Here is a 13,712-nt window from a genome sequence, read left to right as displayed (position 1 = left end):
GACGAGATTACCGAAATTACCGAGATTTCCAAAATGAGATGACCGAAATTTCCGAAATATTGCACGTGATACTTTTAGTGACTTTTTCAATATCTCGCGATATATCATGAGTCCAGGATATTTCGTCGATATCTCACGAGATATCGTCGAAATATGGTATTTTTCCATTTCGGATTGGTATCGTATCTCGGACAGCTCGAGATATACGAAATTTGGCGAAATATCGCCGAAATTTCACGAGATTTTGAACCTTGGTCAATACGCATGCAAAAGCATCCAGGCAATAATTACTAGCACTTAGGCATCACTTTCACAATACATCACCTAAAACAATATTTATCAACACTAAACATTACTCATCACCACACATTACATACGAACACAATTCAAATCTCCTTGCACCTACTTATTTCAGCAATAACAAGCATTCTAAACAAAACATAAGTAAAACATACAACACACCAGTGGTGTGCACCCACTATATTCCACATACCTTGTGAATGCGTTAATTCAACCCTCCAAATTCCAAGTACTCAAATTAATCACAACGCCCCTTTTGGATCTTGTACACCACAATCTGCACAAACACGATCACTTTTACATAATAGTTCTTTTAGCTCTCTGATATTACTAGTGGAAACCGTACTCTGGATGGGAGAACGACTTAGTGATTATCATCCAACAATTGCTGAATATACCAATGTTCCCACAGATTGAGAAGTTTCAAAGGAATCCCGTCTTAGATACCCAAATCAACCCTAAAAAAATCAAATCTGAATTCTGTACGGTATACTAACCTGGTATGTTCTTCCTCCTCCCTCTTGTCTCGGTTCTCTTCCTATCTTTTTGTGCTCCTCTCTCTCTCTCTCAATCCCTTTTTCTTTATACCCCCCTCTCTCTCACGTTTCTCTCTTTTTTTTTTTAATCTTTAATCTCGTACTTAATCTCTACTTTTTAATTCTGGTTTAAGTAGAACCCAACTCTCTCTTCCACGCATCGGGGTAACCCTATTCTTGCACGATTCAGAAATTTCCCTCCCCCATTACACTATTGTTATTTATGGTGGGGCCCACCATTGACTTAAAAATACAGACAAAAAAGCTTAACTATAATATACTTCTTAAGGCTTATAAGACTGTAACCCTAGACCTCTTATCACCTAGTAATATAGCTCTAGATAGGCAAAGGACCTACTAGCAAGGTTCGAAAACTTGGGTCTCGGAGCCATCTCGGCCCATGAAAAAACCGAGTTGGGCCGAGATCTCGGCAAGTTTGTGCATTTTTTTTTGTTCGACTCGGAAGCCCATCTCGGTGGGTTTTAGACCTCTGTTGGGTCTGTAAATTGGTATACAACCTATTTTAGGCCATTTAAACACAATGGCATTATTAGATTTTGCAAAAACAAAGTCCAAAGATGACTTTTACATCGGACCATTAGTTGGTAGGCGGCGACGTATTAAAATAGCATAGTATATACATTAATGACATAATTTATGTACATAGAACTCAAACAAAACATTCAATTAATAGGAAAACAAGTTAATAAGCATTACAAATGTTTAAATTGAATAAGTGATACATCAAATTGCTCAAGCTTAACAAATAACAATGTTACAAGTTACAAGTTACAACTATCATCACATAAAATGAGATTGAATGACATATTCGTTCCCCATTTGTCCCACATAGTCTTCCCATGACATGTTGTTGCTCCACTGTTGCATATAGTTCCCTACAGCATTCATATAAGAGTTGTCATCCACATATGCCAAGACCCCTATCCTAGGGTATAGCTGTTCCACAGTGGCGTTAGACCGTTGCTGTGAAGGTTGATATCCATTGCTTGTGCTACTGTCATATTGTGGAATGTATGTGGACCCAATGCCAGAGCCAGCCTCACTGCTTTGATAGTCATACGCATGTGTTGACTGCCCAAAGGCCCCAAATTGACCATAGGAACTATAATCAGAACCGGTGCTCTGCTGGCCATAATCATAGGCATAATGAGGTTGAGATGATTGCCACGGCTGATGCTGACTACCAGCATCCATACTTATGCTTCCAAAACTTGCATGGTGTTTATACTCGTGTCATCATACTGAGGTTGGTTGTGTTTGCGACCGGTCCTTCTCTTGTAAGTTTTGCTGTGCCCACCATGGTCTTGATCTTGTGTGGCATGTATAAACTGAGACTCACCTGTGAAACGCACAGGGTCCTGCTCTGTTCCCACTTCTTGCTGGTATTGCTCGCCCATCCCCTCATGATGATCATCATAATAACCACCAGCAGGCATGCCACCACCAGTACCACCACGACTACCACCACCACTACTACCAACAGGAGGGTCATTACCACCAGCAGAGTCATCGCCATCACCATCACCATCATCACCATCATCATCATCATCAGGAGGAGTTCCTATTGCAGTCTCAAATGGTCTCGGTGACTGAGAATGTGCACGCCCCTCTTGCGACATATAGTCCTCAACATCTGTGCCGGTTACGGACGCAATGGTGGAGTCGGGCCTACCTCCAGGCTCATCCATCTCTGGTGCACCACGATCCCTCACCCACTGGAATAGGGGATCCTCATCATCATCAGTGTCCTTCTGGAATATGTTGGCTAGCTCGATGGGCTCTTTGTCATTCTTCTCAAATTCTTCACGTATGTGCCTCATCCTTAGTCTCATTATAATGTGCATACACCAGTTGCTCCAGTCGTTGACTACCCAATCTGTTCCGCCTCTTTGAGTGTATGAAGGCGAATGTACTCCAGTTGCGTTCACAGCCAGAGGATGAACAGGTTTGTGACAGCACTTTGATTGCTATCTTCCTCAGGTTGGGTGAACTTGTACCATACAACACCTACCAGTCAGCTGCATTATAAACGAAGAATATTAAGAATATGTGAATTGTAAAGGAATAAATTATAAGTCATATATGTAAAGTTATGCTACATTGCCACGTACCAGGGTTTGACTTTTGTCTATCCTCCACTACAGATTTTTGACTGAAACTTGCTGAGGCCTCTCTGAAGGCCTTGATCTATTTACATTTGAAATTTCAAACAGTGTTAGAGGCATCAGTATTTGCTATTTAGTAATTACATTCCTTTACTGACTAGCAAAAGACCAAAGTCCCATAATCTCACCTCATCATTGTAGTTAGATTGTGTCTTGGAATTGACCTCCAACTTCTCAATAACATTTTCAACTGCCAGTAACAAATCCGTGTCCAGCCTAAGATCATGCGAGTACTGGTACTTTGGATTCAAATAGTATGCTAGTAAAGGGGAAACCACAAATATAAGTTGTTAGTGACTGAATACTTTAGAGGTTTGAATATGTAAATGTAAAAACTCATATAAAGTGTATAGATGTTGAAGTGTTGAACTCACCAGCTTTATGCAAGGGATGATTCAAGTGCTTCTCCCATCGCTCATCAATGATGTTAATGTATGAGCGAGCACTTCGGGGTATTGCAGCTCGGACCATTTCCTTCATCTTTTGCAGGGCAGCATATATGTGGGGCAAGGTAGGCTTCTTCTTCGTGTCAATCATCCTTAGTACTGCCACCACTGGCTCTAATATAGCAACAACTTTATACAAGTCCTTCCAAAATCCATCACTTGCAATGGTCTCTTGTGCTGCCTTTCCTTCTTGTGTCCTAGAGCCTGGCCAACTAAACCATTGCTCACTTGCAAACATTGACCTCAGACCTACCACCTTCGACTGAATGCTCTTCAATGCAATGTAATTGGTGGCAAATCTAGTGACACCTGGCCTCACTAAATCCCCCTTGCATTTGTCCCTCATCATGGCTAAAGCATAACCATGGTTATACACAAAGGTGGTCACTTGCCTTGCCCTATTGACCACACCAGCCACCAAAGCTTTTTTCCCCATGTCCTTCAGCATTAAATCAATAGAATGGGCTGCACATGGAGTCCAAAAGAGGCGGGTCCTTTTACTCTTCTTGTTCATCAATTTCTCTCCAGCCTTCTTAAAATTAGAACCGTTATCCGTCACAATTTGGATAACGTTCTTTGCTCCTATATCTTCCTCCACCACTTGCTTCAGTAGCTTATACAAGTATGATGCATCCTTGACATGTTTTAATGCATCAACAGACTTCAAGAAGACAGTCTTCCCGTTGCAACTCAGCATGAAATTTATGATGGACTGTCTAGTAGGTCCAGTCCAACCATCAGCCATAAGAGTAACCCCATATGTGTCCCACTTTGGCTTCAGACCCTCTATGTACTCTTTCAGCTCTTCTACCTCTCTAGGCAAATATACATTATACAACTCATATGGTGTAGGCCCCTTCCATCCTGCGCCAGCCCTCCCTGCAGCGTCAAGGAATGCATTATAATATGTTCCTTGTGCTACATTAGCTGGAATGCCATTGTATAGCATGAACTTGCTGAAGGCTTTCTGTGCTTCCTCTTGTTTACCACCAAACACTTGCGGGATGGTTGGCTGGAAGGCATCTTGTTGCCTAAAGGTAGATGGATCCTGCTCAAGAACGGTATTTGGGGATCGTACTCGTGGTTGGGCTTGGGGCCGTGGGATATCTCTTGTGCCAGTGCTTCTCCTCCTCACATCTTCTTGCACTGGTGCAGCTGAGCCAGATCTACCAGCTCCTCTTGCTTGCTCATATGCTCTTATATTGTCAAAATGAAAACTTTGCCTACGCGCTACGGTAAATCCTCCATTCAGCCTCTGATCCGAACTCACCAGGTGTAGGCCTATATTCAGTATCATCTCCTACTCCCCCATGGATGTCTACACCAGGCCTTTCTAGCACTGCTTCATCGAAAGCTATTTGTTGTCTTTCCCTCTCAGCTTTCTTTGTCCGTACTCTTCTTATATTTTGTGTCATTGCCAGTTTCACTTGGCTCGGAACATTTTTGCATTTGGCAACATCCTTACCCAGACCAGACAAATGTTCCTTTAACCTAGTTGCTCTTCCAGAATTTAGAATCTTCCCACAGTAGTTACACTTTGACTTCTTTTTGTCCTCAGACATTGGGACTCCATGTAACCATGCTATATCCCCCATTGTGTAAGAAATATCGTATTTTTTACACTGTTACATAAAAAAACATGTATTAGTAACTATTACAGACTTAAAGTAAGGTATTAAACACTTAAAGTATTGTATTTATAACTATTAAACATAATATGAAGCTACTACAACAATCAAATACCTATCTCTTATTTATTCCCTAACCCTAGTATTTATTTATTAATTAAAAATAATATTTACAATTTTTATAAAAAATAATTATACCTTTAAATATAAAATATTATAATATAATGATGTATTTGACATCATTTGAAGTTGGATATTATGTACAATTGTTGTGCATAATTTTCCAACAAAAACAGGTATTTTTCCTTAATTTTATATATTTTGTAACTATTTAAATAATATTATTATTAAATCTGAAAATTAAAATATATTTTTTAATGGGTGAAAAAAACAATGACTCCATGAGGCTGTAGAGCATGCAAACTAGTCTAACATACATCAAGATCACATCCAAACAATAAGTATTTATCCTATTTTTTTTAATTTCTTTTTTGAAAAAAATCTTTTTTTTTTTTATAGAAATTATAATAAATAATTTAATAATCCAAAAAAAATTCGGCCTCCATCAAGTCATAGATTGGCCCAACTTGTATAACATAACTCAAAATCACACCCATCTAACAACATTTCATCAATTTTTTTTCAAAAAAATAGGTTTAGGGAAAATGGGTTTACCTTCAAAAAACCTTCACAAACTTGAGTAATCCTCCAAAATTGAGCTGCAATCTTCACTTTGCCACCAAATTCACCTTCCAAATGTTCGAATCCAACCAAATAATCAAGAAGAGAAGAGAAGATTGAGAGAAGAAGAGAGTTGGAGAGAAGAAGAGAACCAAAAGGCTCTCTGTCGACAGAATAGCCCCAAATGAATTAGAAGTTCTAAGAGTTTAAGTTAAAACAAGTTATTTGGGTCAAAATGACCCAGACCCATAACCGAGACCCATATTCGACCTGAGATCTCGCCGAGATCTTGCAGTTTTCCTTTGATTTTTTCCTGTTTTTTCAACCCTCTTCGAGATGAGATCTCGCTGAGATCTCGCCGATAAATTGACTTTTTCCTATTTCGCCATGCATCTTGTCTCGGATTCCTGGAAAACCGAGAATCTCGGCGAGATCTCGATGAGATCTCGCGATATTTCGGTCCATGCCTACTAGAGGCCAAATATCCAGAATCTAATGATAAAGGAACCAAGGGGCTGCTGGTTCTGCAGTTGCAATAGGACAGAATTGGTGTTTAGGTCAATTCCTAGGGTTTAGGTTAGAATAATAGGTGAGTGTGATAGATGGTAAAGCTAGGCAGGTCTAGGGGAAGCTAATGGTATAGGTTAAGTCAGGTTTGAATGAGTTTCTAAATTCCAGAAAGTTAGGGTTAGGGTTTTGGGTTTTGGGAAACAGGGAAAGTAGCTAAAACTAGGGTTTAAGATAGGAATCTGGACCAAGGCTTCTGGCCGAGTGCTAGGGGCAATGGGAAGGAGGTTCGGCTGTAGTATGGTGTAATTCTGATGGCTGGTTAGGTCTAGGAAGCTTTTGGGGTTTTTAGGGTTTTACTAGAGGAGAGGGGAATTAAGGTTTCAGTGATAATTTGGGGGCAGCAACTTAGGATCGAGTGGAGGGGGTGTTAATGGGAAGCTGTGATCCAAATATGAAGGAATTCTAATGAAGGATTGATGCTGGACAGAGTCAAGGGTGTTTAGGGTTTATGGAACTCAAATAAAAATAAAGGGGAATCGATTGGGGAAGGGATTAGAGGATTAAAAACAGAAGTTGGATGTCAATCTGCAGCAGACTCCTTTGGCAGCAAGCTTGAGCAATGGAGAAGGATGGAACCACCGAACCACCTTCAATGGAGATCCTCCCGATTGTCTCGGTGCAAGGAGTCGTAGGAGATCCACCTACCCTTTCCACCTTGATAGAACCACAAGGATGCAACACTCTCAAGGAGCAGCAACAACTGACAGCACAAATTCTTTTTTTTTTTTTAATTAATCGACTGTGGGGGAGCCTCCCACGAAATTTAATATTTATAATTAAAGGCCAATGGCCAAAATCCTAGTCTAAGCAAAACACTTCCTCACTAAATCGTGGAGGGGTGGGGACCTAATAAAACAACTTAAAACTTAAGATAAAAGGACCTAATTTTCCCTAACAACTTAAAATAAAAGACTTAATTAAATCACTTAACTTGAACCATGGTTTGAACCAGTTCAATTTGAGTTTACAAATAAGCTGAAATAAAAACTAAGTATGGAAAATACTAAAATGCAAAAATAAGCTACGGCTCCCAAACTAAGCCCTAATGTCAGGGCTGCTTCTTCTTCTTCTTCTTCTTTCGGGTGTGGGCACTTGGTGCTGCATCACCTAGACCCACAACCACCAAACTAACAATTTAAATGGTTATTAAATCCAAAAATCAATTTAAATAGAAGAACTAAAGCACATTATGTCATCCAGTACTAGGTTACAACTAAGATTAAATTCTACACATACTGGTCTTCAGGAAAGAATAATTGTAAATTTACCCTGAAGTGTAAAATTACAAAAATACCCCTAGGCATAGATAATAAAATTGTTTTTTTAACACTTTAGGTTTTCAAATTCCGGGATATTACAGTGCGAGTGTGACGGTCAATAAAAGTGACAAATCAACGATGACCAGAAATAGAAACACAACAGGCAGGGTCCTCACACATCTGGATGTATTAAATGAAAAGGAGTTGAACTTTTATTATCAAAAATAGGGTAGACATGATGAGTTTGCTTGGCAAAAACACAAGCAAAAATGAAACTATTTTGATTACAACTGAACTAAACTAGGAAAAACTTTTAACTAATGTACTAAAAAGAGGATGACCAAGATGTCTATGCCAAAGATGCAACTCGTACAGAGCAGAGGAGGAATCAGATTGATGAGCCGGTGTGCTGATGATGGAAGTGGAAGGAGTACCATTGTCGAGCAAGTATAAGCCACCATGCACTTTACCATTGCCAATTGTTTTGCCCATTTCCAAGTCCCGAAAGACAGTGAGAAGGAAAAAAGTGTTATTACGATTTAAATCACGAATAAGACTACTAATGGAAATCAGATTAGTAGAGAAATTGGGAACGTGTAATACAGAAGATAAGGATAACAGAGAAGATCATTGGATGCAGCGCTTTCCAGAGACAGTGGAGAGAGTACCATTGGCAACCCTAATTCTGTTTGTACCTAAACCTGGAGGGTAGGAATAAAATTGATTGGAAGTCCCAGCCATATGTTCAGTGGCCCTTGAGTCAATTATCCAAGGGATGGATACAATTGAAGCGCAATGACCACTGAAAGAAATACTTGAGTGAGCAATTGGAGTCGGATGTGACTGGCAAAGTGGTAGCAGAAGCAGCAAATGGTGAAGGTGAGGAAGAGGGCTCTAACTTGGTCATTAGACGCCTGAGAAGCTGCAACTCATCTTGTGATACAGGAGCACCCATGGGGGCTGCATTAGATGTCTCAGTATGGTGTGCATGGGACTGGTTGGAGGATCTACCCCTACCACGACCGCAAGAAGAATTAGTGGGACGACCATGGAGTTTCCAGCAATGTTTACCGGTATGGCTTTCTTTACCACAATAATCACACTTCACAGCTTCCTTGTTAGTGGAAGAACGATCATTAGAACATGTGAAACCACCTCGAGACTGTTATCCAGAGCCTGAATATAGAGCTGATAACAGTCTCAAGGTGGTTTCACATGTTCTAGTGATCGTTCTTCCACTGATAAGGTGTCTTCTAACTGAACCATAGCATATGATTGTTCTAGAGAAGGAAAAGGATCATGGCTGAGAATATGGGCACGTATCTGATCGTACTCCACATCGAGACTTGCTAAGAAATTGTTGGTAGAAGCGTGGGTTACAAAGAGAGAATGGGAGAAAATAATGTGTTGTATTCATTGATAGGTAAGCCCCTCTATTATAAATAGAGGGGAAAATACAAAGAGACTAAACTAGGCAATGTGGGACTAAAACCCACACAGCCCACTTACACTTAATAACATAAGAAGAATAAAACTACCCCAAAAAGACCCGGGGGGTACTCTGGATTACATATTCCAACACTCCCCCTCAAGTTGGATTATACAAATAAGCAAAGAAAGAAGATCCAACTTGAACTAAAGAAAAAATAACTCCTAATAATGCTAACACTCCCCCTCAAGTTGGCGCATACAAGGTACTAATGCCCAACTTGAACAAAAAAAAGGAAAAAATGAAGTTGTAGCAGAATCCAGCTTGACAGATGAATGCAGCTCCCAAATAAACCTTCAAGAACTTGAAAAAAATAGGTCTTCAAAATCTGGGCAGACTTGAGCAGCAAACTTTCACCAATCTTTAACAGCTATCCAGTGATGAATCTCTGACTGATAATCTTGAAGATAAGCAACTAGGGCAGCAAGCAGATGAATCAAGCAGCAGAAAAGATCAAGCAGCGGAAAAAATCAACCCAACTGTAGAACCTCATATAGGCAGGCAATAACCAAACATCTTCAATACTTTAATACATCAATCTCCCCCTTGCGGCAAACTCAACCCAATAACAAAGTAGATACCCATTGGCAATGGTGAAAACTCTGATCTTCTATGTTTTGCACCAAGTGCTCCTGCTAGTTCTGTTTCAACAATGTCTGCAGGTGTACTGTACATAATCCCCCCTCACGTGTAGTACACGTGGACATAACAGAGATGATGTAAGAGATAGGGCAAAAACATAATATTCCAGAATTTTCCAAGAGGTGCTAAGGGTAATGGAAAAGGAAGAAATGGCAAATTAGAGAATACCATTATCGTCCAAAGTGGTTATGGGTATATGCCAAAGGTATGATTTGGGAGGTGGTGAAGTGAAAAGAGCAGCGGGATAATGAACCATGGACAAAAACAATGCAACAAAGTAATCTTCAACCTTATTCAATCGATCAAACTAATTCCAAAACACCAATCTCCAATGATCATATCTGAATTATAAAAAAACAGGTCTGATTTTTAGAAGGAGAAGGTACCATTCTTCAAAAACTTGATCAATCTTCACATAAGGAAGAACCAATGTGCAAAATTCCAAAATATAAACTCCCACATGCTAAATAGAATTGATGAAGATATCTGGACAGCAATGGATGTAAGAAGCTTCAACAAAAAACTTGGATCAGATCTGAATTAGTGAATAAGGCTAGGATCAAGCTCTCAAAGTAATCCGGATATGAACCAAAAAAGCTTCACATAACTGAATAGGCTCGTAGTTGCAACCAATAACCTTGGAACATACTGTTGTAATCCCAAATAAGCTGATCTCCAGGGTAGTAGATTCGAGTCTTCAATAATGAAAGAAATTCGATCTCCAATAGTAGGATACTCAGTCTCAATAATAGGGCAACAATAGTCCACATAAAGGCAACAGTAACATGTCAACTAGTCATGCACTCATGCTTACCAATCAATAGAACCAGCAATGTAGGTAGTAAAGCTCAATAGAACCAACAAATATAAGATAATCACTCAGTAGATCCAATAGGTAGTTGAAGCAGCCAGCCACATAAGAACAAGGAAAATAGGTTGATAATTGGAAAAATCGAGCCACAAGAATGAACCTGAATTTTTTCCAAAAATAACTGATGAATGATGCTGAAATATAGGTTGAATACTCCTCTGATATGTATAAGACTCTCCTCAAAATATGAGCTTGATAGGAAAACCCTAACCCTAAAATCGATTGTTGTCAAGGTTTTAGAAAACCCTGAAATTGAGATCGATTTAGGGAAAGGGGGCTGTAATTGCTGATGTAGACATGTAATAGATGCTGACCAAGGCTGCTAGAATGGAACCTCCATAGTGAACAATCAATCTCCAGTAAGAGTGAGACCTGATCTTTAAAGGGGAGAGACTCCAAAAAATCGTAGAAGTAGAGCAGGGCAGCATTACAGCACTACACCAGCATAAAGGACCTTCTTCAAGCCTTGAACTGATGAAGGAGAGTTCTCTTTTAATGTTAGAACCACCTCCAAAGCACTTGAACAGCAGCAAACATCCCTAGCCCAAATCGATTTTTATCAGGGTTTTGGAAAACCCTGAAAAGAAGAGATCGATTGGGGTAGGGGTCTTCAAAAAACTTGGATAGGTGCAATATTGAGGTCGATTTGTCCTTGAAGTGGGAGTAATCAGCCCTCCAAAAATTAGCAAAAACTGAAACCTGGAAGTCAGGGTTTTTGGCAAGTAACCAAATTAGCAGGTTAAAGAATTTTTGTTGTGAAAACAAATCCAGCCATCAGAAAGGGTCTAAACTTAGGTCGAGTAGGGCTTGTAGTAATAGGGAATCACCCCCAAAAGATCAGCTGCATCTGAAAAAGGAAACACCAAAATCGATTGGAGTCCGGGTTTTGAAAAACCCTGACAAGTTGAGATCGATTAGGGTATGGTGGCTGAAATTAATTAAAGCTTGGAGAAAAAGGAAATAGGGAATGAGGATAATGGAATAGGGTAGAAAGGGGCTGGAGAAGGGTGCATAGGGAGCTCCAATGGTGGAAGGTCAGCCTTCAATAGTAATAGGAAATCGATCTCCAAAAAGTTCTGGAAAACCCCAAATCGCAAAGATGATTCCAGCAGTATTTTACTATAAAAAAGTAGATAGAATGGAGGAGGGCAGCAACTAAATCTTTGGTCAAGGATTTTACCTCATTAGTGTTGCCCCCTTACAAGGAGAAGAAGAAGAAAACCAGAGAAAGAGAGGCCAAGAGAGAGAGAGAGAGAAGGAGAGGTCGATTGGAGAGATGGAGTAGGGTTTTTCCTCTTTTTCTAACCGAGATTAGACCAGCTCTAATACCATGTTGGTAGAATCGTGGGTTACAAAGAGAGAATGGGAGAAAATAATGTGTTGTATTCATTGATAGGTAAGCCCCTCTATTTATAATAGAGGGGAAATTACAAAGAGACTAAACTAGGCGATGTGGGACTAAAACCCACACAGCCCACTTACACTTAATAACATAAGAAGAATAAAACTACCCCAAAAAGACCCGGGGGGGGGGGTTACTCTGGATTACATATTCCAACAGAAATCATAAACACGAAGTTTGTCTTTGTGCTTCTTGAATCTAGTAGCATATGTAGAACAAGTGACTTGAAAGTCTTCATAGAAATCCAACTCCTGCTATATACCACATCCTAGTTATCAAGGGGGCAAGGTGACCATGGCGGTGGAGAGGGTCTAAAATCAAGGCGGCAAGGTGCCCGACTAGCGGTCCATGGCGCTCAAGGAGACCAAGGAGCCTGGATGCCTTGATAAGTATGTACCACATAACTCAGAGTAATATTGAGATAAAGACATTTCTTTCTGTTTGGTTTCATGTATTTTCTTTCTCAGTTCATAAACCTAGGCATCATTCCTAACTTGAGAGTATGTGTCTTTGGTAGCCTTCCAAATTTTTGCAGCGGTATCCAATAATAGGTAACCCCTTGCAATATTAGGTTGCATTGAATTGATAAGAAAGGACATTACCAGAGAATTATTAGAACTTCGCTTTCTCAAAGGACCAGCAGCAGTAGGCTTCCCAGATTCATCTGTTAAGTACTCAGAAAAACCACAAGAGTCGATAGACAAAAAGCAGGATCGAGACCACATCAAGTAATTGCTCCCATCCAACTTGATCAGTTGATAGAGCTAACAGGGAATGAAGGAAAGTCACTATGACTCATTCCATAAGTTCCAATGGATGCGGTTGTGATGTCAGACATGGCTGCTGATCTCAAATCAACAAAACTTTAAAAGAGAAGATTTGAAGGAGAACTTCTAACACATGCTACAGTAAGGACAGCAACCTGAACAAACTCGGATAGCCTGAAAAAAAAAGTACTGCAGCATCAAATCTTCTCCACGAACAACAAACGACCAAATATCGGACCCCTCAAACCATATGTAAGAAAGGTAGGAGGGATCAGCAAAGGGCAGGACCCTCAGTGGGAAGAAACTCTACCACCGAGGGATGGGTCTCGCTCTCTGTTCGATGGGAGAGAAAACTGAGAGAGAGAGAGAGAGAGAGAGAGAGAGAGAGAGAGAGAGGCTGATGATAGGACTATAGGAGTTGCGCAGTGGTTTGGATTCCAAGGTGGACCCTGGCTCTGATACTATGTTGTGATTTGGGGAATGATGGCTTGTCAATTGACAGAGGCTTAGGCTTTATTTATAATAGAATAGAATAGGTACAAGTACAGTACTACCCTTAGGACAATTCTACCATTATACCCATGCTACAACACTTACCTTAAGGTTCTTGCTTATGTTACAGTCTAGCTATTGTTAGTTCCCTATTGAAGTGCTAAACAATTGGTTTGTTGTCAGCTTGTTGGTCATCCTTCAAAAAAAGTGCGGCAAGGACTTCTAGATGCTATACGAGGACTCTTGTCAAAATGCTGTTACACACTCAAGAAGAGTAGATTGATGCTTATGGTGAGCCAGGAAAACTTGATACAATTCAGCATATTGTTTCGGTATTTATTACTGCCTTAAGTCACATGTATTGACATGATACAATACCCTGGCACCAATTTTGGGTTCACACTAATTGGAAGTCCTTGTATCCTGTTGTCTTAATGGTATCT

General features: G+C 40.0%; 1 protein-coding gene across 1 annotated transcript in view; it reads left to right on the top strand.

Moving 5' to 3' along the window:
• LOC122661552 overlaps positions 1–13,712 on the top strand; it is a 124,448-nt gene that overhangs the window by 48,322 nt on the left and 62,414 nt on the right. The window contains exon 6 of the mRNA XM_043856975.1: positions 13,453–13,560. Within this exon, the coding sequence (XP_043712910.1) occupies positions 13,453–13,560 (108 nt within the window). The remainder of the gene's footprint in view (positions 1–13,452; positions 13,561–13,712) is intronic.

The sequence above is a fragment of the Telopea speciosissima genome, chromosome 5 (assembly GCF_018873765.1).
Source record: "Telopea speciosissima isolate NSW1024214 ecotype Mountain lineage chromosome 5, Tspe_v1, whole genome shotgun sequence".
NCBI lineage: Eukaryota > Viridiplantae > Streptophyta > Magnoliopsida > Proteales > Proteaceae > Telopea > Telopea speciosissima.
The sequence above is the reverse complement of the archived record's forward strand: the minus strand, read 5'-3'. Positions and strand labels throughout refer to the sequence as shown.